At 34.7% G+C, this 27751-nt stretch overlaps 1 protein-coding gene across 1 annotated transcript in view; it reads right to left on the bottom strand.

Annotated features, from left to right (window-relative positions):
• The window catches only part of hs3st4 (heparan sulfate (glucosamine) 3-O-sulfotransferase 4), a 104070-nt gene extending 81038 nt beyond the window's left edge, over positions 1 to 23032 (bottom strand). Inside the window, exon 1 of the mRNA XM_038287798.1 lies at positions 21582 to 23032. Coding sequence (XP_038143726.1) covers positions 21582 to 22177 — 596 coding nt within the window. The 5' untranslated portion in view covers positions 22178 to 23032. The remainder of the gene's footprint in view (positions 1 to 21581) is intronic.
• Between the last annotated feature and the right edge of the window lie 4719 nt (positions 23033 to 27751).

Here is a 27751-nt window from a genome sequence, read left to right as displayed (position 1 = left end):
ATTATTCCTTAAAGACAGAAATACGTTTGTCAGACAGGTTAATATGAGTTCAAAATCATTCTCAAGGAGCAAACATTTTGATAGCAAATTTGCTGATAAATAAAATCAAAGATCTTTTCTGGGTTAATTTATATACAGGCTCATCAATACACAAACATTTTTTCACATCAGTAAGTTAATTTTGGCAAAACTGACATGTATATTGGAGGGAAAGCTAAATTGGATAAGGAGCATATGTGATTAAGAAAAAAATCCTGAAACTGAAGAAAAATAACTAAGGCTATTCAATTATACCGCAGGAACAACTCAACAAGTTTATTTTAAGTGGAAAACCTTTAACAAGACCTTGTAGAGCTTCTTAACTTATTACTAACCAATTAATCAGGAACCTTAAAGGATTTGTAATTAAATGGAGACAAAGGTATACAATAATTAAATATACAGTTGAGTAGTAGAACTGGGGGATTGAATATCTGTATTAAAATTATTTCATGAAATTCTTCCTAGGTCCTGGTATATCTGCAGTTATTAACAGAATTGTTAAAGCAAGTGGCCTGTTTTTGCTGAAACAATATCTGACCTATGTGAGGTCATTAAATTAAGGTGTTAGTATCTGAATGTACTATCTGAGAAGAGAGAGAAATACTCTCTCTAATACCCTACAAATGAAAGCAGCATGATAATTAACTAGCTCATTGCCAATGCTGAAAAAAGGTTCCTGGAGATGACTAACTTGAATGATAAATCATCTTCTTTTAAATTATTCCTTACCTCTAATAAGAATTTTATTTATGTATTTGTCACTACAGATTGTCAACAACAGAGATAATCTTGAACATTTGTGTCTAAACTGTATTTATTTATGATTGCAGAGGGAAAAAAAATACCATGGCCACCATATTCAAGAATCAATTCCATCATTAAGACCTGATGTCTTAGGCTAGTGACCAAAATATAATGTGTCATTGGTATTTAGAGCCAGATAATACATTTAATGTTTGTTTTGATGTCCTTTAGGCTAAAATGGTTGATTTTCTATAAAAAAAAAAATATATATATATATATATATATATATATATATATATATCATTTTATGATATATACATATATATATATCATTATATATATACATATATATATCATTATATATATATATATATATATATATATATATATATATATATATATATATATATATATATATATATATATATATATATATATATATATATATATATATATATATACTGCAGTAGTTTTGGAAAACTAAATCTTAAAGTTTAGAGTACATTATAAGAGTTATGGAGTATGGAGTATAGTTCCACTTGGCTAGATTGGCTTTCTAAAGACTGATTTAGAAATGTCAATGTATGCGTAATAAAGTTTTAGGAGGAGCTTGCAAACAAACAGGTAATCAACTCAGATGCAGATGAATATAAACAGGAGCACAATCATCAACAGCATTTTATCCATGCCATGCAATCTAAGGTAAAAGTTTCACTGACATTTATCATATTATATATATATATATATATATATATATATATATATATATATATATATATATATATATACATATATATATATATAATGATATATATATGTATATATATAATGATATATATATATGTATATATCATAAAATGATATATATATATATATATATATATATATATATATATATATATATATATATATATATATATATATATATATAATATGTTTTTGAAAAAATAACATGGTTCAGTTTGGGTGAAGAGAAACATAGCAAGACCTTCCTGTTAAGCTCAATTTAGATTCAGTTTTAGATGCCATTCCAAAAAAAAAAAAAAATTAACATTAAACTTCCCTACTGAGTGATAATTTTTTATGCAATTAATCAGACTTAGAGATTTATATGATGCCTCTTTTTTAAATCGCAATAAAGCCTTAGCTGTATTTTATAAGAAAACAACAAAGAAAAAAAAAACTTTCATACCCTTCTGACACTTTAATGTAAGTATCCTACCACTCGATGAGCTATGTATTTATATGTTTGATCAGAACTGTGGACATTATTTCTTTACAAGTTGTAAGTTAATTGTAAATGTGCTAGATTTCAGCAAAACTGCAAATTTAATCCCAAAGTAGATATAACACATACAAAAAATACATACATCAAACATAAATGTATTTAACTTGCACAGATAAAGTTGTTTTTACTGCAACCTCCGCCAAGTAGCTAATTTCCCCCGACATATTGCTATTCCACCCTAAGTATATTCTGTATTCACAGCATCTTTCAACAAAATTCCTGGATCCAGATGGCGATCATCACCAAAATGAAACCATTTGTTGCCAGTCATAATACGCACCTTATCTGATATTTTCAGCAAAATCCATCCATTACTTAGGTTGTAATTTTAAAAACGGACAGACAAGCAAACAGACAAACTTATGTAGATGAAAACATAACTCCCGCTGAGGTAAAAAATACAACAGGACTGATTTACTTCAAGAAATTTTTTTTTTTTTTTTACCGAAATAAAAATGTACTTATATTTGTTAGCACACTGTTCCAAATCTTACCTCCTCTAATGGACAGAACAGTTTGTCCGAATGTTGTTCTTCTCATTAGGATCTTAAAATCTCCTTAACAGGAGGCTATGGTGATGAGAGCACTGACTGGTCAAGATTCAATAAATTTGGAATTGGGGAGGGGGGAAAAAAAAGGAAGAATTTTGCATCGCAGATAGGGAGCACTTTTCAAATTCAATGAGGTTATGAAAAATGGGTGTTTTTTAATTTCTCAAGGACATTGTAGTGATGATTTGACAAAGGCTTCTGATCTAAGATTTTGATAAAAGATTTCTATAGACTTTCAGTTTGCTTCTCAAGTGAGTGACCAAAATTTAATACTGTAATCAAAATGGGAAAATATCAGTACATGTAAAAACACATTTGAAGATTTTTTTTTTTTTTTTATCATAAATGGCCTTATTTTTTTATGTTCTATAAAGTGACCTTGATAAAATCAGTGGTGAGTTTAACATGTTTTTGAAATGAAAGTGGTCCGAAGTCTACAAAGTTATATTTTACTAATATTATTTACTATAAAGTGGTATTGGCAAAAGTCAAATTATATGGGGTGCAGGCTAGCCTATTAAACTAGCCCCACCCATTTTTGCCTGCAAGTTGGTGTAGCCACGATCAATGACCCAGCCCCTAAATCTGGCGGGACAATCACAAAGCAGAGATGTGTTTTGAATGACTGGATACAAAGCGGGCAGGGTTTTGAGGGCGTGACGAAAACACTGCAAGACGCTGGAGAAAGCACAAGAGTAGCATGCACTGCGGCAGCAGCAGTTTTCAATGAAGCACTACATTGAAAGCATGTGTACAGACATGTTCCTAATGGCACATGTCTGTACATTGAAAAACAATTAGTTGTTTTGATCAACAATCTTCCGATGTCTCATTCATTGGGGCCAGACTAAATAACCCCTTTCATCTCCCATTTAGTCTGGTTTATCAGGCTAGGTGCAGGCGGGATTGGCCATAGCTAAGATGTTGGTTGAGCAGCTCAGCTACCCACTTTCTGTCACTTTTGACACTACTGATAATATTCTAATAGGGAGATAATTTGATGTAAGAGTCTTGTTTCCTTATTTAAAAAGTTGTTAGAATGTAACCACCTTCCAGTCTGATGAGCCCACTTCCTCACTGGATGATAAATAAATCAAGTGAGTTAGTGCAACAGAGTGTCAGTGTGTGTTCTACAGTAAAATGATATGCATGAAGTCCATACGCATCTTTTGCTTTTAAACATTTCATTGATTCGGCTACTTCTGTATAAGTGACTTGTTTAGGTTTTAGTAATCTAAGGATCAATTGGACAATAAGACATTTGTCATGGGATAAAAAATCAAATGCAGTAGCCACTTGATTGGGATCATTTATTTAAGTGTTGTCAACACTTAATGCTAATACGTGATTATCTGATTTGCTTGCATTCTAATAAATTTACCAATTGCCAGATTAATTTGATACTTCTATTTGCACTTTGGATTGTGTTAATGAAAAAAGAAAGCCTTTGCTTTCTTTAAGTCACAAAGAAAAATGCTTATTCTATTCATCTAATAATATAATAAAAGCAAATTGATGTCCACTTAAGGTATACTATCAAATGTATTTTAATGTGGAGACAGCAGCTTCTGGTTACATTCAAAATGTAGATGCATGCTCAATTTAGATTTCTTTTTTTTAAACTATGATGCAAACAAGCCTCTACTAGTTTTCACCGTAAAATGTCCAAACTCCTGAAATACGTTAAATGAGCAGAAGACATGACCTTACACACAGCAATCTTTAATATGGATGCAGCTCATATGTGTGTATCAGTGTTAAAATTGTTCAGTTTACCTTTTCCAAATATACCAGATTTTAGATTTTAATAGGGTCTATCTAAATACACATGCTGCATACAAAACAAGCAGGTTTCATAAGCACCTTCAAAAATCATAGGCATGATAAAGCATGTTGTGACCCAGATATTTTTAACGTATCAAAATAGAACGAATCATGAGAGAAGATAAGAAACCTTTTGCTAAAGTAATGAATGAAAATAGATTGCTTTCTTGACACACTGCAATGTAATAATGTGCTTAAGACTAGTTATCAATTATATATTGGTAGGAAAATGTAATTTCTTTATTAAGATCTTTAAGCAACAGAGTATCACTACCACTTGTTAAGAATGTGTGTAGAAATAAGTCAAATTAAATAATGATGTTAAAGTAGAGGAAAAAAGGAGAACTGCAGGCTTTCATGTAAATAACATCAAATTAAAAGTTTCTACGCATTAATATAGAAACAGAAGACATTGGTGTATATACTAACCTAGCAAAGCTCAAAAGCTACAAAAAGTAATGGTTAATTAAAGTTAAAATGTTTATTCTTTTTCATTACTTTTTAAGCTGTTATGGAACTGGCTTAGATTTGTTTGTCTTTGGCTTTTGAACCTCATCTTTCAGAAGTCATGTTTGGCATCTCCTTTAGTCTCTCTTAACTACTATATTTGCAATAATATAATCTTATTATTCATATTTTTAATAGATTATAAAGAATGCAAAAAACTTTCATTTACTTCTTTGTAATTGTGTCAGAACAATGGGTGGCTGGTGATTTTGTTCATTTGCACTGCATGAGTTTTCTGGCAACTTTTAAGAACGACAGAACATGTGGTGGACATTGTTGTGCTTTTCAGACATTGAGTTTGAATGAAAACTAAAGAAAAGAGAAACAGGGTCTGAGGAAACAAAAACCAATGGATTCATGGAGGAAAAAGAACCACATCTGACTCTGTGGGTTAGCACTTATGCAGGGCAGGAGGCATAGCCTGTCTGATGTCAAAGAGCCTGAGCAACCCACTCTCTCATTATACTTCAGAATATTTTGCTTCTGCACCTCTACAGACATCCCTCTGTGAGGTAAAGACTGTCAGGCCTAAAATAATCTAAAATATTATTTTTTTCCCTCCCCAACATTGTTCAGACACCAGTTTTGTCATAAAGTATAAATGTCTTTCTTTTTAAGACAAAACTTACAGATATAAAAGAAAATAACCATTTAAAATGTGTAATCAGAAGTCAGTTCACATCTGGGATGTCAGGTGAAAGAAATTACCTGCAATCAACAGAGAAGTGAAAGAAAAAGCTGTATTCTGGGTCCTTAGAGCTGTATTCATTGTTGTTAGAGCCGCAGGAAATGGTTTATACTGTGAACATGGAGCACCGACTCCACTATCATAGGCGATGCTGTTACAGATTCTGTATAGCAACATAATTTCATTTGGTTAAACATATTGGCAAAAAGGATACTTCTATGCATTAGAAATATTTCTGCATGTAGCATCTAATCCCCTCATGCAGATTGCTTAAAATAAAAATATGCCATTGCACCAGCAGCCTGTGTTGATTAAACATCAAGGCTGTAAAAACGTTACAAAGGAAACATATGTACATTACAACCTAAAAAAAAAATCACACCGTGCATTATTTGAACTCAAGGTGTGAAATTCCTTCCTTCAACACTGCTCCATTACTTGACTAATTATCATGGTGCATTACATTTCTAAACCCCCAAGACGTATTGGAGTTAACCTGATATGCACAGAGAGCATGTTTATTCCTGTGAAGAAAAGGTTTAGAACTTTAAGAGAAAGCTGTTTTCTTTGAGCTAGGACAACATGGTTCCAGCAGCTGCTTCATTTGTATTCTAGAGATTTGATCTGAAATTTAGAAAATGTTAATTGGGGAAAATGTGCCCAATGTGTAAGGAGGGAGATATAGGTTGACATGAATCCAACTTAATAATGTTAGGGATTAATTAATTATCCTAGTATGCTTAAAGCAGAAATAAAATGCCACTCTTGATCCATGGAGATAAATAATAGATGAAAAAGATAGCGATGAATGTTAAACATGTGCTAAATAAAAAAAAAATAAAATGTGCTGGAGTACTTTCAGCTGACACACGGAAATCAAAAGACTCTGCCTTCCAGCATCCAATAGTGGACACGTTGACAAAGCCCTCATTTATTACAGATTCCCAGCCCTGTGAGCATAGCAACAGCATGATGCTGATCAGAGGGCTTGTCCAAAATAAGCCTTAAAGTCGAAATTTTACCAGAAAATCTGTATTCACTTAGTTCTGCAGATTTACATCCGGCTTTGTGGGCAACAAAATCTAGCATGTAAGGAGACTATATTCTCCCCTTTGAAAAAGGAGGGTAATCTCTCTTTCAATTATGAAACCTCAATCCTACAGTGACCAGCATGTTTCATACGGTGCAGCAGTGGTAATAAATTGAATTAAATAAACCAATTAGTTGCAGCAGTCACCTTCTCACCTCAGCCAAGTTGCACTTTCATGGTAAGGTGGTCCTTTATAAAAACCAAAGGACACTGTTTAAGTCTGCGATGGCAAAATGACCTTGAGTCACAAGAAGAATGTATGTTGTTTCTTAAATCTGCTAAGACAGTAAGGGTGCTGTACTGCATAAATGATTTATGCAGACATTTTAAAGTAAATGTATGCTCATCCAAAAATCAATTCATAGTTAGGATTCTGCCTCCTTCCTACTTGTGGAGAAGAAACAAACTAGAGGTCGACTCGAGTAGAAAGCAACTTTTGGTCAGTTCACCATGGTCTACTTAAGATGCAAGAAATGAAAAACCAAGCTCACTTCACATCTCATATAAAATATAACCAAAGGAATAGTCAATGATCCAAATGCAAATTATCCTAATAGAGGGCTTACATTTTCCTGCTTTGCTGTTTTAACTGACATGCACAGGGTTCTTGCCAGCATTTTTATTACTCTGTAGTAAGGTATTTGATTTGCTTCACTCGTATATCCTGCTTGAAGTTATGAAAATCTATCTGTTTGGATGAGAATTAAAGTTTAACATGCAGCTTACATCATCACTAAGAACAGTGCGACAAAGATTTTGTTAAATAGACTAGCTTGTGTACTAAATGTCTTACCAAACATACTTTAGAGGACATAGATGCAACATTTTCAGAAAAGGGGTTGCTAATTAATGTTTAGTTCCTGTAAGCTTTGTAAGATGTTACATATGTGAGCATAAATATCTTATATAAGCTCTCAGCAGTGAAGGTGATGTTGAATTTGTGATGATGTTAGCTGTTTTCATGAGCTTTATATCACTGTAAATACAGCATTTGTACATTGTTGCTCCACCTTTCAAAAACATCATTTTCTGGTATAACAATGTGACACCCTCCCCCCTTTCTCTAATTAGAGATATGTATATGAATATTACAAGAAAAACGTACATATTATCCAAATTGTTTTTTTCCACCTCTTCTTGAAATTCTTATTCCTTTGAGGAATATAGCCATTCACATATTAGAATATTGAAGCATGGCTTATAGTGTCTTGTCCTGGGACAGCTTGACACATTGCTATATCAAAATAAATCTGAAATTGTAAGGATCTGCTCTTCCAGACTTCAAAAGCTACTCACAGAAACTAGAACCATGTGAGATTGACAACAAATATAAATCCAAACTCAGCAGAGAAACATCTACAGTATGCTTTCAGCTTGCCAGGAGACCAATGTAAGATACTGCATGAGGCAAAAAAAGGGTAGTAAATCCAGCTTGGCAGAGATAAAAAGTGCATTTTTCTCAAAAACATCTTGGTGATGGCAAATGTAGAAATATTATGTTTGTTCAAGAAAGTAACATATCTACTAGCTAGCAGGCCACAAGTTGATTTTTGGCTTATTTTTCCTGTAGAGTAGTGTTGTCTGTAGTTTAAACTAAGGTTGCATAAGTGAAATATTTTTATTTATGTTACTGGCTTGAAAACTACGTAGCTCTAAGGTGCAGCAATAGCCTACATCCTCTGCAATAGTACTGTTTTTGTGTTTCCACATTCACTGAACATTCTGTGATATTCTAGAACAGACCGCAAAGGCCTCTTTAGAAACTGAGAAATGTATTGATCCAAATGACAGTAATTACAATTAATGTTGCCTGACACAGTGTTTAATAAATAGCTGCCTTGCTCTTGATGATATTTTGATGCTGTAAATGCTGGTAGAGGTTCTCACCAGTATTCTTTACACTTTGATGTGGCATATTTTGGTGAATTGTTAGGCTAACACCCAGATCGTACCTCCCTGCTTGATTGATAATTTTACATTCAACTTGTTTGGATAAAGTTCCATTTATAAACTCCTGTTTGAAAAGACAACAACACAATAAATTGTCTACTGCTTCATATATTTAGCAGTTGGCTCAGAGCATCATGGTAACTGATTAGTAGTATTTTAGCAAGCTGAGATGTCATGTAACACAAACAGAATACAAAAGCTCCAATAGAGGATTTTTCTCACTGTTAACATCATGGTAGAATGAAAAAAACTCTTTGTCACAGAAAACTCAGATTTAGTTGATCAACAACATAATAAGCACAGTTGTTTGTTTAGCAAGCCATGCCCTATAATCACTCACTGACCCAATATACTGCATGGCCTCAAATTTTGACCATACAGCTTACAGGTCTTTAGAAATTATATCAGGGACTCTAATATTGTTCATTTAAAAATGACTTGATAAAAATGTTGAGTTTGGGATCAGTTTTGTAAATTTCCAACATAACATTAAACTAATTTACCTGAAAATCAGCAAAGCAATTCGATATTAGGGCATGTAAATTAATTTCTCTCCGAAGAGTATGGTATGTAATGGACTTTTAATTAAAGATGTGATATTGTGTGTTTAATCATCGTACACTTTCCTCCTGTAGGTATAGTTAATACCAATTGTCCTTTAAAATTATTACGTTAAGTCTTTAGTTAACAATTAGAGCATTTCGAGACTGGTTTCAGATACTCTCCTAATTGTATAACAGTAGAAACAGATGTGGTGAAAATAAAGGCGCTTTTAAAGAGTGAGCACAATTTCTATACTGTATGCACTCAAATCATTTTCAAAACATGCACAAAATTGATTTATCCCAGATCTTTTTTAGTGAGTGAAAATTCTTAATTTACAACTTGAAACTTTGGAATTATTTATCATATTTTTATTTGAACAAATAGTAACACTGTCTGGTTGAGGATATGAAGTTAAATAATTGTCAATCATTCATTAAACTTAAATAATGTCAAAAGAAAAATACATATAATATTTTTAAGCTAGGCTGAAGGTTCATAAGAGTGAAGCAGTTTTTTAGGAAGACTAACATCAATTAGTTTATAAGTTCAGTGGTCTAAAATGTTCATTGTAACTTTTAAGTAAGTGGAACAGAAATGTTGCATATTACCTCTTTGGGGAAAAAAGTGATTTCTAAAAGGTACAGCTACTTGGTGAGAAGGTTGAACATTTCAACTTGATGGAATATGCAGTGCTGTTATGCAGCATTTTACTTTTTAGAATAATAAAAACAAACTGTGAAACACATTTGATGAATATTGATTATGAGAAGAGGCGGAACAAGCCAAAATAAATTTTCCACATTAACCTCAGGGTAGAGCTTATGTTATACGAGCTCTAATTTAAACTAAAAGTGTTTTCAATTTGTCTGCAGCATATTTCATTCTTCATTTCATTATGTGTGATTGTGTTGTCAACTGTGCGTGCAAAGGCACGCTCACAATATTTCACTTGTGTAAAAGGCCCCACAAGGGAAGAGTTTGCTTCATGGTTGAGAGCAGGTAACAACATTATTAGAGAGGCACAACACGTCAACTTTCTTCTGAATCTCTAATCCCAATAATCCAAATTACCCAGAAAAAACAATCACCCTCTGATACAGCAATTAGCAATTAGCATAATCCTTAAAAGCATCCTTTTGCATTTCAGCGGATTAATCCAAAGTCTCAGGGGAGTTTGGCAAATGCCAGAGCTTGTGTTAATGACTTCCAAGTTACCAAATACTGTGTCTGTCTGTGGAAAAGATGACAGCAATATGTTTAGCTGCAGAGCTGAAAGACCAGGCTTGCTCTGAGAAGATTCTTTCTTCAAAGCATCAGCACAGCCCATCTCAGCTGCATGTTAGAACTGGGGTTCATGCACATAATAGCTCATACAAATTCTCACACTGTTCTAAAATTATATAAAGTACCACATGGTGGTTTGCAAGAAAAAGCATTAATGAGTAAGCAACAAAAAGCGATGAAAAACTTCAAAGATTGTAGGACAGACGAACACATAAGATCTAGAAAGCCAATGAATGTGTGCGTCTTTGTGACAGTGACTAAGGGGTGTAAACAGAAGAATTAGTTCACACCTCTAGAGTCTCAACACATTACAAAGCTATAATTGAATCTGTCTTTTTTTATTTTACTAAATTATAGCTGTTAAGAAATAAAATGCATTTTTGTAAAAACAAAGATCAAGAAATCTATCTCTTTTAAAATTAATAATTGTTTTTTTTCCATGATAAGAAAGAAAAAAATATTTATGCAGCATATTGGTGCATATATCCAGTGCCTAATGATCATACTCACATGATATTGCTTCTTGTAGCAGAGGGAGACGCAAACAATTTTCTTCCACCATCCTTCAGCAAATACATACTACAGAAGCACCTATCAGCTCCTGGAAACACATTTTAAACACACTCCCAGAGGCCCCTGTATCTTGGCTCCATGACCATTCCTGTCAGGGTTTTCCCTTTGACTGAACAAATGCATCAGCTTGTGTCATGAGACCAGATCCCTCCCAGCCAATAAGGAGCACAGGCAGCTCCAGGAGATGTGGAATGGAAATTGGAATCTTGACAAGTATGATTGACATGCACATTTTTCCCAAGGTAGCCTTATTTGCAGAGATTTAAAGACGTCTGTAGACCAAGATTCTGCCGGGCAGTCATTGTTTCTCCAGACTGAAAGCAGAACACTCCAATTCTGCCACATGCAAATTATCTTTTGGGACAAATGAATCCTTTTGAGAATAAAATAGCTTTAGCCTATACTTCATTGTGTGCCTAAAATAAATAATTTAACAGACAAAGCAATGTCATTTTATTTTAGATGGTCTGGCCATGTTATGGATAGAAAATTTGTCTTAGACCTTCCCACTAACCCAGGAGCGTTAGAGGAATATGAAGCTTTAAATTTGATCATACTCTTTTGATGAATACAAAAAAGTGGATGTGAGACTTGATAGAAAACTGTAACTCTCAGCTATTTCAAAGACACAAAAAAGGGGGGGGAAATTGTGAATTAAATTCTAAGCGTAAGTGAAATAGACTTTTACTTTAAGGATTTGAGTGTAGCTGCGGCAGACTTGGAGAAAAGGACAAATGTGTGTGAGAGAAAAGGAGGAGCAAATACATAGATTTCAAAGGCAGGATGAAATTGACTATGCCAATTAACTTCTCCAGAGGATTGTTTTTTTCTTCTTATGCAAATGGACACATAGAATGGTGTGTTAGCGCTTCTTCCATTGATCTCCATAAAAAAGATCAAACTTATCTCGGATTCTGAAAGGAGGGGTACTTTAATTTAGGAACAATCGAAAAGTGGTTAAAAATAAAAACTTTCTGAAAGGAAATGTGACACTCTATTCTGCCCACTTTGAATACCGTAGATACATTTCTGATACATCCTTCAGATTAAAACTTTGTAAGCTTTTTAATATTGTTCTATTTGAAATTCCAACTAAATCAAACTTAGCCTAATTAAGCTTTATATCACCTTATGGTCAAATACAAATCACAGCTATACTAACAGTTTAGACAGAATTCCATCCATGTAAAATTCACTTCTTGCTACTTAAAGGCCAGGACACATTGGGCAGGATTAATGTCCAATCTGACAGAAAATGCATGAAGTTAAGGCAATTATATCTCATTGAAGCGCATTGGGCTGGACAGACCGCATAAGATTATTTGCAACTGTGCTTGTGTAGCAAAGAATGAGGTGGACCCCTGGTCTATTTAAGTCGGACCTACGCAGGAAATTGGTGGCACTATCATGAGTTAGAGATGAAGAAGGTACAGAGACAAAGTAAGAGGATATCCACTTTTGTGAAAATACAAAGTAAAATTTCTGAACCTCAAGGTAAACCATAACCCATATAGGTTTGCCTGGAAACACACTGTGCTTACATATTAAGTTGGGCAGTCTTAGACATACACAATCAATAAAACATAAAAAAAAAAAGTGTAGATACCCATGGTAGAAACTCAGGAGAAAAGAAAAACAGATAAAGTGGAAAGATACAATTTTAAGCCCAACCTACTGAGGATGGCCAGGTACCACATGTACAAGCCAGTCGGCTTTGTTCCCTCCTTGCACCATTGTTTGTAATGATGTGTGTGCTAAATAAATAAATCAAATCAAGGGGGCTTATAAGGGACAATGCGGGACAACTAAGGCTTTTCAGGATGTGCATTTTTTGAGCAACTCACTTTTACAGTGTTGTTTTACACTGTGTTCCCCTCCATACAAAAGTGAAAATAATTTTGGCAAACTTTACAAAAAAACTGTCTGAGAATCACTTTTCACTGGCATCACTCAGTCATAAACCATGGGAGCTGGCTTCATTTAAACATCTTTAAACATTGCTTCCATTATATTTTTTATCAAAATGATTTAAGTTTTCTGTTTAATTTAAGAGCATTACGCACAGACAACGACACTCATGACACTGGCTGCTGTTTTGTATTTTGTTTGACTAAAGAGAAATTAGTTACATTTATTTTCATAATTTTATCCAGTCAAATGTGGGATTTTGGTTTAAAATGTACATCTAGGTTATTTATGCATTAAATGTTGAATTTAGGTCATGAAGGATATCAAGTGTTTGAACATATGTGCAGAAAATCAGATTGGTTGCCCATGAAAGTGTTGAATCATTTCTTAGATGTATGTGTGCCAGCCCAGTTTGTACACTAAAGAAACCCCAGAGCCTCCCCCTCTCGCTGTTACAGTGTTTTTGTTTTCTGTGAGGATACATTCCAGGTCTGTTAGATTGGCCTGTCCGGTCTAGTTCTGGTTACTAAAAAAACGTTTTGTCCAATTGTTTACCCAAACTGTTATGAGGGAAACCTTTAGCTGATGTAGGAAACTATAAGGAGTTAGAAACATCACTCTCTTAGTTAGAACTGCGCAGAGCAAGACACTGATTTGACTGTCCTTCTGCCTGTTTTCATTCGAACAAGTATTTAATTGAAGTGCCATTTCAACTGATTATTACTGATCTCATTTGTTAACTAAAGTCCCCCTGCTCTTAGCAGTAATGTTTTATGTAACTCTTTATAAATGAGATTAATTCTGTTAAAAATAAGATCAGTGGACCACTCTAAACATGATTGGTTCATCTCAGGAAGGTGAGGCAGCATCGTAGGTAACTACAAAACCTGAACTATGTTTCCACTCTTCATCCAGTTGAACTTTTATTAAATTATTATCTTCATCTACAGTAAGCCTTCAACTTGTATGTTAGATCCAGTTCCAACCAAATCATTTAAGGAAGTTCCCTCTGATTTTGACAGATTTCAGTTTCATGTTGATGTTAGTGATAAATCTGTTCCAGGTTTACCTGTGTAGGACTACAGGAATCGGTGCCAGGGCCAATTCTACTTACTATACATAAATATATATATATGATTAAATTAAATTGGTAGAATTATCACACAGCACAAGATTAATTTAAACGGTTATGCTGATGACGCTCAGCTATATGACCATCCTGATGAAACACTTTACATAGACTATAGGCATATCTTGAAGACATAACAAAACTGAATGACTCTACAATTTCTATTTACTCTACTTACATATAACTCAGGTTCTGCACCTGAATAAAATGGCTGAATTACCTGCTCAGCATGCAGTCAAGCTCTCCAGAGTCCCGCCAATGACCTGATCATTTGATTGAGGAGTGTTAATGCTCCTTAAAAAAGACACCACTAAAAAATGCAGGACCCCAGACCTTAAGACCTGGATTTAAAGACTACAAGTAAATATATATATTTTTTTTTTCCTTTGACAATATCGATATTCATGTGGCTTTACGCAAAGAGGATTCCTTGTGGCAGTCTTTCTCACAGCAAACCAGGAGAAGACTCAGACTGAAGGCACTGTTGCTGTATATCAGTTTAATGAAAATGATGATCAGGGTTGTTTTGTTACTTCATAAAATTCAATATGTGAAATAATCTCAAAGGAGACTGTCGAGGTTTCCCTGAACAGAGCTAGGCTTCTTTATTAGCTTATATCAGGTTTTTGAGTCAATTACTCTGATACTTCTATCCCTAGAGATGATTGCAGAAGATATAACACTCTCCACAATAGACTCATAGGATAGGCAGCTTCTTGCAGCAAACACTGAATCCATAAGCTTCCACAAGAAATATAGCCTGCTGTCCTTCCTTTTAGACAGCCATACAGTTGTTGATGTCTTCACAAATATTATTATTCCAAGGTTGTCACAACTTGCTATTAAGCTGGGAGGGCACAATTCACCTTTTTTTGTTTTTAATCATAGTTTTAAAGCTACATTTTGTCTTAACTCTGGCTCATTTTTTATAACATATACTTTTGATGATCCAAAATAAAAAAATCAAACCCTGAAGAAATCTCTAGGAGGGTAATTATGTCTTAACAACACTGTATACTTGGCACTTTTACCTTTTAGATTGCAAAAGCACTTGTTGGTACTCTACTACACTTTGCAATCAGCTGAATGTTTGACAATCACCAACCAGTGGCCTTTTTTTCCCACGAAAAGTAAATTCTTACTTGAAGTACATGACTTCATCATAATATTGATCTAATGAGATGGGGAAAAAAAATATTGTGGTAGAGTGGCCGCCCAGTACATTATTTCATAGGCAACGTGTGTGTATGTACTGTATGTGTGCAAGTAGAAGACATACTGAAAAGCCTACTGGTTTTTTTAAATAATTAGTAAACTTTGCTAAATTTTAATAGACTGTCAAATAGGACATAAACACGATTGCTTCTGTTGTAACTAAAGTCTCACAGCTCTGTGATGTTTGTTGGTTGAATCAAATGAAAAGGGGATGGGCACTGAGAAAAACCTGAGAGACGGTCCACTCTCCTGAGAGTTCAGGGGTGTTGTGCTAATTAAAAAGTTTAATTCCACCACAGCAACACCAGCATTGGAGCACTGAGAGGTGCGTCCTTATGAGTCTTGGCGCTTCCTTATCAGGCGTCAGCAGATTCTGCCACGTCGGGGAGCTGTGGGACAGGGAGGCACTGCAGCGGCTCATAGGCCCAGCAGGAGGGATGGCATCTTGCCTGCTTGGGGATCTGGCCCACCTTGCACAGTCTCATCTTCTTAGTGAGTGGAGTCCTCGGCTACCAATCAGGTGGAAGGAGTCAGAAGCTAAGCTGCCCCATGAAGCGAACTGAGAGAGGCAAAGAAGGGCTAAACAAGGGATAAAAGCTGGATTTGAACTATCTGCTGCTCGCCTTGCCCATGGATACACATCTCTATTAAACACCTCCTGTCACTAAGTCCTTTCTCATGACCTAAGAATGACTCATTAAATCTAATGCTCCATCACATTTTTTTCTTTGAAAGCCCACATCTGCTTATTTAATACACACAGGTTTTACTCAAAACACTCAAGTCTCTGCAATGAATGGGCTTTTATGTTTTAAAAAATATGTTTTGTGATTGTATGCAAATGATAAGGTAAACGTGGAATGAATAAACACTGAATAACCTTGGTCAAGCCAAACATTTTAGCTATGAATGATCTATAACAATACACAATTCATACAAAGCAGAAACGAAAACCTTGAAAATGACAACACCGTGACATCTATTTACAAAAGCCATGTTTGATCATGAATAATAGATAACTGAAAAAAGAATGGCAGAAAAAACAAAAAGATATAGAAATCTGTTGAACAGAATTTGCTGAAGCAAAACCAGGGTCTGTTGTAACTGAATTCCACTGGGTTTAAGACTATTGCTCACTCCTGTCTGAGTGCAGGGATGCAGCAGGGAAAGGGAGGGAAGATATCTTGCAAAAGATTTATGGGGACATCCTTTTGGCTTTTATTGCAAAGGGGTTAAAGTGTCATTTTAATAACATCGAGATATTAAAGCTTACAAACCCCAGTAAGACTCTGGCTCTGCTTAGCAGGATGCTGATTTATTTTGAGTTTTTTTTTGTTTTTTTGTATGGAATTATTTGATTTCTTCAAGTGGGCACATACAAGCCTTTGAGCCTTTTGTAACTGCATCTGCTTGCATGTTCACAACAAAATTTGAGTCTATATATACAACCAGCTTGCTTTACAGTTTATTTTTCTTTTTTCTATTAAGTCATAATTTAACAAAATCTTATAAAGCTTCATATCTGTTTTAATTTTCTACCACATCTTTTCTTTTAGCTTAGATTCGTAGATTCATTTAGCTTCATCTTGAATGGTGTTATTATGCAAAATGCTTCAAATCATCAAGGCCACTCTTTTCCTGACCTCCTCTAGTTTCTTTATGTTGGATTTATTTATTTTTGGATTTTGCTTCAGTTGCCGCCTTTTAATATCAAATCTGCAAGAAAACACTTCAGCTTACGATAAAAACTCAATTTCAGTGTTGTATTGGTTTCTAAATATATGCTAACATCCACTGATAAGGTTTTTAGATATTTGGATTCATTTGCACAGCTGACAGGACAGTCTGTACACAAGCACCATTTCAAAGACAAAAGTAAGCCAATGGACATCTACTTTAAGCAGATGCTGCACTTTAAAGTGCATTTAACATTTTTTTTTTTTTTTTACCTTTTTATGCTTTTTGAATTTTGCAGTTGCATGCATAAAATTGCATTTGCCGTTTCAATAAGAATTTATGATGTTTAGTACAGTTGATGACATCTCCACTAATATTATTATTCCAAGGTTGTCACAACTTGCTATCAGGCTGGGAGTTGGCAATTAAGAAGACAACTTGTAGCACGATTCAGTAAGCATTTATGATGTCCGGTACAGTAGTTTTGAAGGTAAAATACAAATATGCTTTAAGGAGCAATTTAATGCTTTGAAGGACTTACAATTTTCCATCCATAGTTTTATGGTTAATAATTAGAAAATCTATTTTTCATCAAGTGTATCAAGTAGGAGAAAATTAATTCTTACACATTTGGAGCAGCCTAATAAAATCTTACCGAATTTTGCTGACTGACATCAGTGTGAAGTAGAAGAGAATCTCTGAAGATGAGATGTCACCTGTTGTACTGCGTGGTCATGGTCACATTTGCTTTTCATCCTATCCCTCTAAAATGAAAGCATATTATGTGTGGCAGAGTGTACAGAAACTATCATATATCAGTTCATTTTTCAGGTGCATTAATATTTTTTTATATGATTTTGTTTTTGTTGAATTATTAATACATTCTAACCAAAGACTATGGGGTTCTACCCTTGCATTCACCTGTTTAGTGAATACTTTAGTAAACACCATTGTTTGACATTTAGCCAAAGTGAAAATACCAAAAGAGTCAAAGTATCTAATGCATTACATCCTTATTAAATAAGTTTAAGCAGAGCACCTTCCTACTTTTAGTGTTCACCCTGAGCGGGCGCACATCTTCATGTATGACTGATAATCGATGGCATTCTTAGTGCAATTTATGAGATACATTATCTTTCTACTAAAGCTTGAACAGCAAAGACTTGAGAACTGGTGATAAAAATTGCCGTATTGATTATCACGCATCAAGAACTTTCGATTGCGGAGCGAGTGAGTATATCCCCCGGTTTGAGAAAAAAATAAAGAGACAAGATGAAATCCTTGCCATAATGACTCCTTCTCTTTATTCAGACATAAAGGCAGATTTTTTGATTGGCTATTGGAAGTCCTCTGTGGGTGGTAATGAAGGCACTGAATTTTAAATTACTTTATGTTAAAAAAACAGTAGATAAGCTGTCCCAAAGGAATTAAAAATATAAATCTTTTTTTTTTTTTTTTTTTGGACACCTAATGCAGACTAGAGTTATACTATTCAGATTTCTACTTGAAATATGTCAATAACTATAGCCCTGCCCACAATTAGTAGTACTCACCTAAAACTTGGTAAAGATAAATTCCTCATTCATTTCAATAGCATAGATCTTTTTAGAGCAACCACATAAACAAAAGATTGGTACCTCAAATAATCTGTATAACTTTACTTTACTGTTTTTTATACAAAGCATACCTCACTCCTATTTTGAATGTGATGTAGGGTTTAAATACAATTGGACGTAGAAGCCCTTTTTTTTGGCTACCAGCCAATGGGCATGATGAAGACCCACCTTCATTCTGTCTCCATGCACTATGAAGAGGATAGGCAAGGATATTCAAGTTTCCCCAACAATGGAAGTAAGATTTTTTATTTTTTGCATGCCAGAAGAAATAAATAAACAAAAAACTAAAGTTTACCTTCCTACCACCACAAATGTAAAGGTAGAGAGTTTTAAAAATGGCACTGGGACTTTCAAGTGAAACCATGTGCTGTGGTCACATGAGACCTATGCAAGTGACATTTTTACATGTGCTACTTTTTTCAAGCAACAGACAACCAGATGTTTACTCCCTCTCAGTAGTTAACACTGTTAACTACATCAATCAAAGAGGTTCTGTAGAACTCACCAAAGAAAATGGTAAGAGTGTGAAACAAATGATTTTGATATTTGTTCAGTTTCAGTGTTTCTTCATGTTAGATTCTTTGTTTCGATCTGAGATATCTTCATTTATGAGTATGCTTTTTATTATTATTTTGGTACTTGTAGATTGCAGTGTGGGTACAAGTGAAATAGACAGATTCTGTATGCACTGCTTTTCTCATAACTGAATCTTTAAAATCTGGTGTTATATGGTGTTTAACCTACTGTATTTGACAGGACAATTATCCACTTAAATAAAATGTCACAAAACAGGTACCTAACTCTTAGGATGGATATAGAATAATATATAGTGATTTGATAAAATATTAAATAAAGATATTCAATTTCAAGTAGGTTAAAAAGATTGAAAAAAATCTTAATTTTAATGAGGAAAAATGTCAAAATGTTGAATAATACATTCTTTAGGGATGTCTTGTTAACAGTTCCATATGTAAGTTCTTCTCATTCATTTTTTATCATCTTTTAAAGTCTTGTTGTAGCACTGTTCAAGAGAAATCCCATGTATATAAAAAAAATAAAATAAAATACAAATACTACAAATAGATATGTCTAAGAACATGTAATGGAAAAAAGTAACTGTGTTAAATAAGATTAGGATATTGGGGAAAATACCAACCTATTAATGAAAAGTTAGAGTCATATTCCCAGTAGTTTATCCATCATCTCCATCAAGATGTGGAGCAGGTGTTACTTAGACAGTCCCAAATTTATGAATCACACTTCATGAGATCACCGGTCTCATTTAACTACGCTGATGTTTCAAACATCTGTAAGTGATCATAATTTCACTTCCATTAAGTGCACATTAGCTAGAGAATTACCAGCTGAGGAGAAAGATGTCATGTAATGCATCATTCGGAGGCGTGCTTTAGTTGAATTAATTTCTTTATTGATGAAAAAGAAAAGTGGCTTGCTACTTTTTAACCATTTAACCATTCTCCTTGGGCATTGAACTTAGAACATAAATCTTGATTTATCCAGAGTGTCCCATTAAATTGTGAAGCATGGAGTTTTACTTTGTTTTTGTCTTTTCTGAAAGGGAAATTATTTAGAGGATGTCCTAAATCTGGCAATGTTTGATATAAAAAGAGTCCTTCTTCACAAACTTTTAGAGCTCAGGGACCCCAGAAGTAACAAGCACATTTGTTATTATTTATGTAAGCATGTTGTCCTCCCGTCTAATGAGCCTTTCACCGAAAGCATAATGAAACAGCTTGCATTAGCTCAGGCTAAATGAGGAGCTGAGAGTTCCCGTGTCTATGCAGCAGGATGAAAGCAGATGTTCCACAAGCCAAACATAACAAACCAAGTTCTACAAAGGAGCAGAAGGGACTTTGAGTCAGCATCGTTCTTATCAGCTCATTGAATCCATTTGAAAATGTGTATACAGCCAAAAACTAGTGAGAACAACACCTAAATGAGCCATGGCCAACAAACCATGAACAAGGCCTCAAACAATTATTTTTTCCCCTCCATGAAAACATTAGGGATGCAGAGATAATAAACCTGGAGTGAAAGTGGATGTGGATGTGATTTAAAAAGGTTTGAGTACTAGATCCAAACCTGAGAGGTCTTTAGACATTCAAGTATTAGCTTACATTATAGAAATTTATGGATATCGTGAAAGTACATATACATAGCCTATTAAAGTGAAGAGAATGTAAACTATTTACTTTTGCATATTATATAACAGGAAAAATGAATAAAGATAAGTGGTTTTGATTATTTATATATAGAACACATTTGGATCTACACTATTAATTTCCTGCAGAGCTCTAGTCATTTATTAAAATCACAAAGAAATATAAAGGTGGTCAATGTTACCCATAGATAATGATTGAAAAGTTTTAAGCTACATTGAAAGTCATCTATAATTATGTTTTAAAGGAACATTAAACTAGAAACAGAAATCAGTAAGGCTTTCAAATCCTTTCAATTTATAATATCTCTCCAAAGTACCACTGACACTTCCGACATTTATCTCAATTTGAGGAGTTGTATAAGCCCTGAGCTAAAAGCAATTTCTAAATAATTTTTTTTATTGAAAAAACTCAAGTTCCGAGTGAAATTAATTGTATTTGAATTTACAAAAAAAAAAAAAGAGAGAACTGTGACATAATATAATACATCACTGAGAAAAACAGGTAGAGACAACTTAATGTTTACATTTTTATTGAGGATGTAACATTGAAGGGATGTTATTTTTTGTAATAGAGTGGCCAAATAATAAGTAAAAATTATTTCACCTTTGCTTGTGTTTGTTACTTTAATACAATAAATGCAGCCGACATTGCTCACCAGATTTGTTTGATCGGTATTGATAACTGATTTTTGAATTAGAGTTTTTGGTCTAAATCAATCATAAAAGGTAGAATGAGATGTTTTAACTTGTCTGGTTTAAAGGCTCACCTGTACCAGTCCAATCCTTTCTCGTAGTTCCTGTCAAAGAAATGTGGCTCATTTCCAACGGCTCTCACGTCTGGGTGCACCCTGAGAGCCTCCAGCAGGGCTCGGGTCCCCCCTTTCTTCACCCCGATTATAATGGCTTGAGGAAGTTTCTTCTCCCCGTAATCCGAGGTGCAGTTCACCCTGAGTTCGCTGTCCGTGGTGCTGATCTCCTGATGCACCTTCTCCGGCGCTGTGGGGCGAAACGCCGCCGCAGATTTAGTTGGAGACGCCTGCGTCCTGGTCCACTCCACAGTCCTTTGTTCGGCCTCATTGTGCTTTCCAACAGTTGGAGCCGAGGTTGTTACCTCAGCCGGTGTGAATTCCGTGAAGCCCGGAGAAGCCGAGTAAAGTTTCTCCCTCAGTGTCACAAAAGTTGTATCCTCTGTCACCAGCCTGCCTTGAAACACATAGTTCTCCTGCAGCGGGAACTGCAGCGAGTTGTAGCAGCTCATCAAGCTGTAGAACAAGTAGGTGACAGAAAGGGAGAGGGTGAACATGAATAAGATTTTCCGGGGCACTTTAGACTTGAAAACCGAAGTGCTGGACCAAAATGCCATCTCTGATAGCAGCGATCCTCTCAGAGAAGTGGCCAGACATGTTTCCACCCCGAGTCTTGCATGGACAAAATCAGCAGTAAGAATCAGTTCCCATCAGCGCAGCTCCAGCTAAAAAAGCCCCGAGCTGGACCAATCCATCCTAATTCAACCAAAGTGCATATTTACCAGGATGGCTGAGGGGGTGAATGCTCGCTGGAAGTGCCAGGGGATATCTTGCCTCTTTTCTTGAGTATTGATTTCTTACTCCACAGATGACAGTCAATGTCACAATTTATTGGTCGGAACTTGCATATTTGAAAGACTGAAGGTCTGGCGCTCTTCCAAACGAACAGCACGGCTTTAAATGGACAGAGTATGATGGAATCCTGGCATTTTTTGAAGAAGGGAAAAAGAAGAAGAAGAAAAAAAACAACGAACAGCAGAGTGTTGAAAGTAGGCTACAGGTTTCTTCTAATAAGCCTCGGAGTCGGAATTCCAGTCCGATCTGCGATGAAAAGAGTGCATTCTCATTCATAGAGAAAACCTGCAAATCCACCGAGTCTCTCCAACGTAATGCAAATAAACACAAGATTATAAGTCCTTCTCCCTGACTACTTAGTGCTGAGGGAAGTCGACAGTCTTTGCGCAAAAGCTTACACACTTCCCACTGACTATCAGGCTGCCGCTCGGTGTCCTTACGCCTTCTCACGTTGGTAGTATCCTGTGTTCATCGGCTGTGTGAGCTCATCTGAGCTGAGGCAAAGCCACACAGCACAACTAGTGTGTACACCCACTTCCTCGTGTCCGCTGAGAAAACAGAGCTGTAAACGTCAGATTTGCTAATCTGAGAGAGTTGTGTGATGGAGAAGCTTTCGCTCACTCCTGCGGCTGCTGGCAAAGATTAGGCTCCTGCTGCTGGAATATCAAAGAGTTTATCATAAGGTAAATGAATTTGTACAGTTAGGAGTTCTTCTATCAGATCCGTTTAAAAGACATTATTTAGATTATTATTTTTTTGTTTTTACAGAAAGCTAATGTCTGCACCCTGCTGGTTTTTTGTGGCACATTGCATTAGTTAACTTAAAAAAAAAGTTTTCTTCACTGTGATTTCAAACACATAATGAGCCGTATATCACTTTATTTATATTTTACTCATTAATTTTTATACAGAATCTAGTTTATTCTAATATTCTGACCTAGATGGTAACAGTTAATTAAATCATATATATATATGACAAATCTCTACTTATATGAGCAAAAATAAACTGATTTAAATGACTTTTTCAGCAGTCTGTTCACATAGAATACTTAAACGAAATATGATATAAAAGAAATGTGATCATGTTGCTTACTTGTTGAGATCAATTATTTTAAATGTAGTCATTTATTAACTACAGATATTACAAATTTATATGATTGAGGGATGGAATATTTATCTTTTTTGCTTCAGCACTGTAGCTTATGAACACTTTGTAAAGTCATGAAGACAGGGTATTAGAAAAAAAATTAGGTAACCTGCTGCACAATTTTGGGAAAACTTAAAACTTTAAATGTAATTAATATGTAAAAGACATAATAATGGTCTTTGTACCAACAAAGGAGATTATCAAAAGCCAGGTTTAGGGCTATTTTGCAAAAATTGCATCTCTTCACATAGGAAATAGAAATCCTCATGGTATGATCAGCTTAAAGAGGAAATCAGTTTTTTCTTTAGATTACACAATATTAAGTTTGTTGATATATAGAGTAAATGATAGAGGGCTAAGATACTCTGATATGGAAATGACAAGTCATTAAGTTTTCATCTATAAATCTGAAAGAAAGCTTTTACAGCAAACAAAATATATTTTATCCTACATGGTGCTGCTTTGGTTATAATACTCCTCTCATATCACACACTTACGGGCACTGACTGTAATGACTCGACTGCCTCTAATATTCAGTGGACCTCAAATTGTAACTCCGTTCCCACAATATGATGATCCCAAATTACATGTCACCCGCATGTCGCCCTGTATTAGTGGTTCTGATTCATCACACACCAGGAGATTCATTGTCACAATAAGTAATCAGTCAAAATGTATCTACAGGGATTGGTTCTCTGAGAAAAAAAAAAAAAAGGTGCTGCTGTTTTTGAACTGTGTTGGAAATGAGGAATTTTTTTTTTTTTTTTACAAATTAGTTGCTTGATTACATTTGTCAGTTCTAAATACCTGTTGTTTACTGAGGGGGATGTAAACAAGGGATGATGTGAAGATATTTGGAAAAGCTATTAGTAAATGACATCAATGTGGAATGTTTCCACCTTAGCATTTAACAGATGTGCTCCCACTGACTAAGAAGACCTGCAACCGTGCAAGCTTTCACACAGAGAAAAAGAAAACATTAGTATTCCATTTCATATATTAAGTTTTCTTAAACTACACTGCAAAAAAAAAAAAAAAACTAAAACTTGTACAAAGTTCTTAAATAAATGTATTTACCATTTACTTGAGTAAATAAATTATATGATCTGTCCATGGAATGAGTATTTTCCCTTAAAATAAGATAATTAGATATTATGCCTTTGATATAAAAAACTACAGTGCTTTTGTTATTTTAAATGTAAATTGTCTTATTTCATTGGCAAATTGTATCACTTACTTGCTCAATTTAAGATATTATGCACTTTTTAAAGGACAAATTGATAGAATATTTTTTTTGCAGGCAGGTGAGGTTTGAAAGGTAAGCCTACTCTGGATTATCTATGAGTAAGGACAGCTAAGCTCCTTTTTTTGGAAGCAAAGTTAAAGAGAGCTTAACCATGAAATGTTTGTTTATTCCTGTGTAGTAGAGGAAGTTATCAAAGGATTTTGACACTTAATTTGTTATAAAAAAAACAAACAAACCTTAATGTATTTACAAAACACAATTAGCTTAATTATGGTTTTGTTATTGTACTGTACATAACATTATTTTATGAAAAATATATCTATACAGTGTGATTTAAATGTAATCAAATTTCAAAAATCTATTTATGTTTAATGTGTAGATAAGTGGTTGTTTTAAAGTACTCCAACGCAGATTATGCACTGTATTTAATAAGTTTCAAATGTGTCTCTGAAGAACAAGTTTAATCTTTTTTTCTAAATAAGAACAAGACAACATTCTCTTAAAATGAGTCTAAACTAAAAAGGCATATCCTGATTTGAAATATCGCATGTGTGACAAACAAGAGCTTGCCGTAGCGCTGCAGGTGATCGGGTGAGTGGGAGGAGAGCATGGGCAAGTGTTTAGAGCACAGTGGTTCCTGGATGTTTTGCTGTCAAGAGAGCGTAGGAGAGCTCAATGGGTTTGTTCAAATTGCTGTATTCGTAAATTGCCACTTGGTGAAGCAGAGAGCTCTCTAACACCAACTGCCACGTTTGTAAGATCCTGCCGTTTTCCAGCTACCTGTCTAAGAGCCACCCATACAGAGTTTTGTGGGCATGCTCAGACTACCTTGGTATGAAACAGCTACAGCATAACGTCTCAGTTAACAGGACAAGTATGCTTTATTAAGACGGCTGCAGCTCCTCTGAGCTGCTGATAAATTACAATCTGACTAGGAGAGACAATATATTGAGCAGTTTGATCTCCCCTTTGTTGTGCATGTTATCGCAGCTATTCATAAATCGCTCAGACATTGTGTGTCCCCGTGGGGGATGAGATAGTGTCTATTTGCGTTTACAAATAAGCCCTCACTAAAGAAATATTGAGTTCAATGAAGATGAGCTCAGGGCTAGACATCCTTGCATAAGCTTCTGTAAGTCAGGTTTCAAGACCAATGTCAAAATCACCTTAAGGCAACAGGTCTTTACAGAATTAAACATATTATGGCTTAAATCAACATCTGATGGTATGCAGATGGAAATATATAGTGGTGGGTACATTTAGTAGCACACTCCATGATACACACAAAATACATTGTTAATTACAGTTCTCATTCCAGCCTTTAAACTGAATACATTGTACAGTGGAGGGTAATGAGTATATAAACAACAGTTTTTCCTATTATCTCTGATGTCAACCCTAATATATTTTGTTCAATGTCAGGTTTTTGCTTAAAGAAAATAAAAAAAATTCTCTGTCTTAAAACTTTGGACCATAGTGGAAAAAAATTATCAAATGTCTTTTAGATAATCACATCACCTTATGCTGGCTTTTTTAGAGCTTAATGTCCTGGTATTCTATACAATGTATGTCTAACAGTCATCAAAAAATGTTATTTGTTTGGCAAATCATTTTCTTATTAGCATTCTACCTGATCTTTATTTCAAATGTTCCAATATTTTAAAGAACCTATTATGCCATGTACAGTACTCCAAGGTTTCCCAGACCATTGAAAAAAGAATAAGGCTGAAAAGATATTAGATCCTCCATCATACCTACAGTAACAACAGGCATGAGGATAGTATTCCTTATGTTCATTCGTTTCATACCAATGCAAAATGAGTGTCATTGAGTCACTGAATCTTAAGCATGTATTCAAACTGTTGATTATTTGCCATGTAGGCTGGAATAACAAAAGATATGTAACTTAGTCTGAGTATAAGGAAATAAAGTGGAACATTTAGTTCTATCTTGTCTATAAAGTATTATGTCAGTTTTTAGGTGCTCCAGATTTGAATAGAATAGATTCATCTTGTTTAAGGATCTGCTTTTGAATTAACTTATGTATTTATTTTAATAGTTAGGGACAAACCGTTTGTGTGGCAATTAAAAGTAAATGCTCAACAACTGGCCTAATGTAGTCAGATAATTATCAGTCAAAGTTAACCACAAGGTAAAGTAATGTCCGTGAGAATGACAAAAGCATCCAAGTTGAGTTGAGTGAAGTATTATTATTATTATAGGGTATTGTTAGGATGACATCATTCACTATAATATAGCTCAGGTAAGCTGCTCTCATGTTGTACCATAATGCTCAAAAATCAGATTTTGACTGCATCTCAGAAGACCTTAGAACACATATTAGCATAGATCAGATATCTCTACCAATTTATGTTGTTCATACTATATTCAAAATGTAAAAATGTGTAGTTTGTAAAACAGAGCTATCTATCTGATTCATTGCAAATACTAAAAGGGAGTAAGGTTCAGCAGCAGGTTTTTATTGGTCAAGATAAGAAACAAAAACTGCTTTATGTTTTTATTCAAGCACTGTTTAATTTTACCAGAACAAATTAACTGTAAACAAATTGCTTATCGTGGAACCAACAGCATCCTAAAGAACAGGCATACTCTAATTTATGCATGTGTTAATGGAGTATCAATATTGGTACAGAATTTCTTCAAGATGTGATTCAGAATGTATTACACAAAGGACTCTCAGGAAATCTCAAACCCCTAAAACTGTAACTCACTTTCTGTCCAAATTTGTAGAATTCAACAAACATGATGTTCCTGTGCTGTCAGTGTAAAATACATCAGCCCTGAGGCACACTCTCAATATAGTTACAGCTCAGGAGCTGCTGCAGCACCTTTGAGATTTGGGTCTTCTACTAAGAAATGACCTGATTCTGAACTATGGTGGAAGTGAGAGATTCAGGTACTGGGTGCTTGTTTTTGGCAGAT

Source organism: Cyprinodon tularosa, unplaced genomic scaffold (assembly GCF_016077235.1).
Source record: "Cyprinodon tularosa strain WSP-4 unplaced genomic scaffold, ASM1607723v1 ctg246, whole genome shotgun sequence".
Taxonomy (NCBI): Eukaryota; Metazoa; Chordata; class Actinopteri; order Cyprinodontiformes; family Cyprinodontidae; genus Cyprinodon; species Cyprinodon tularosa.
This window is presented reverse-complemented; position numbering and strand designations above follow the sequence as displayed.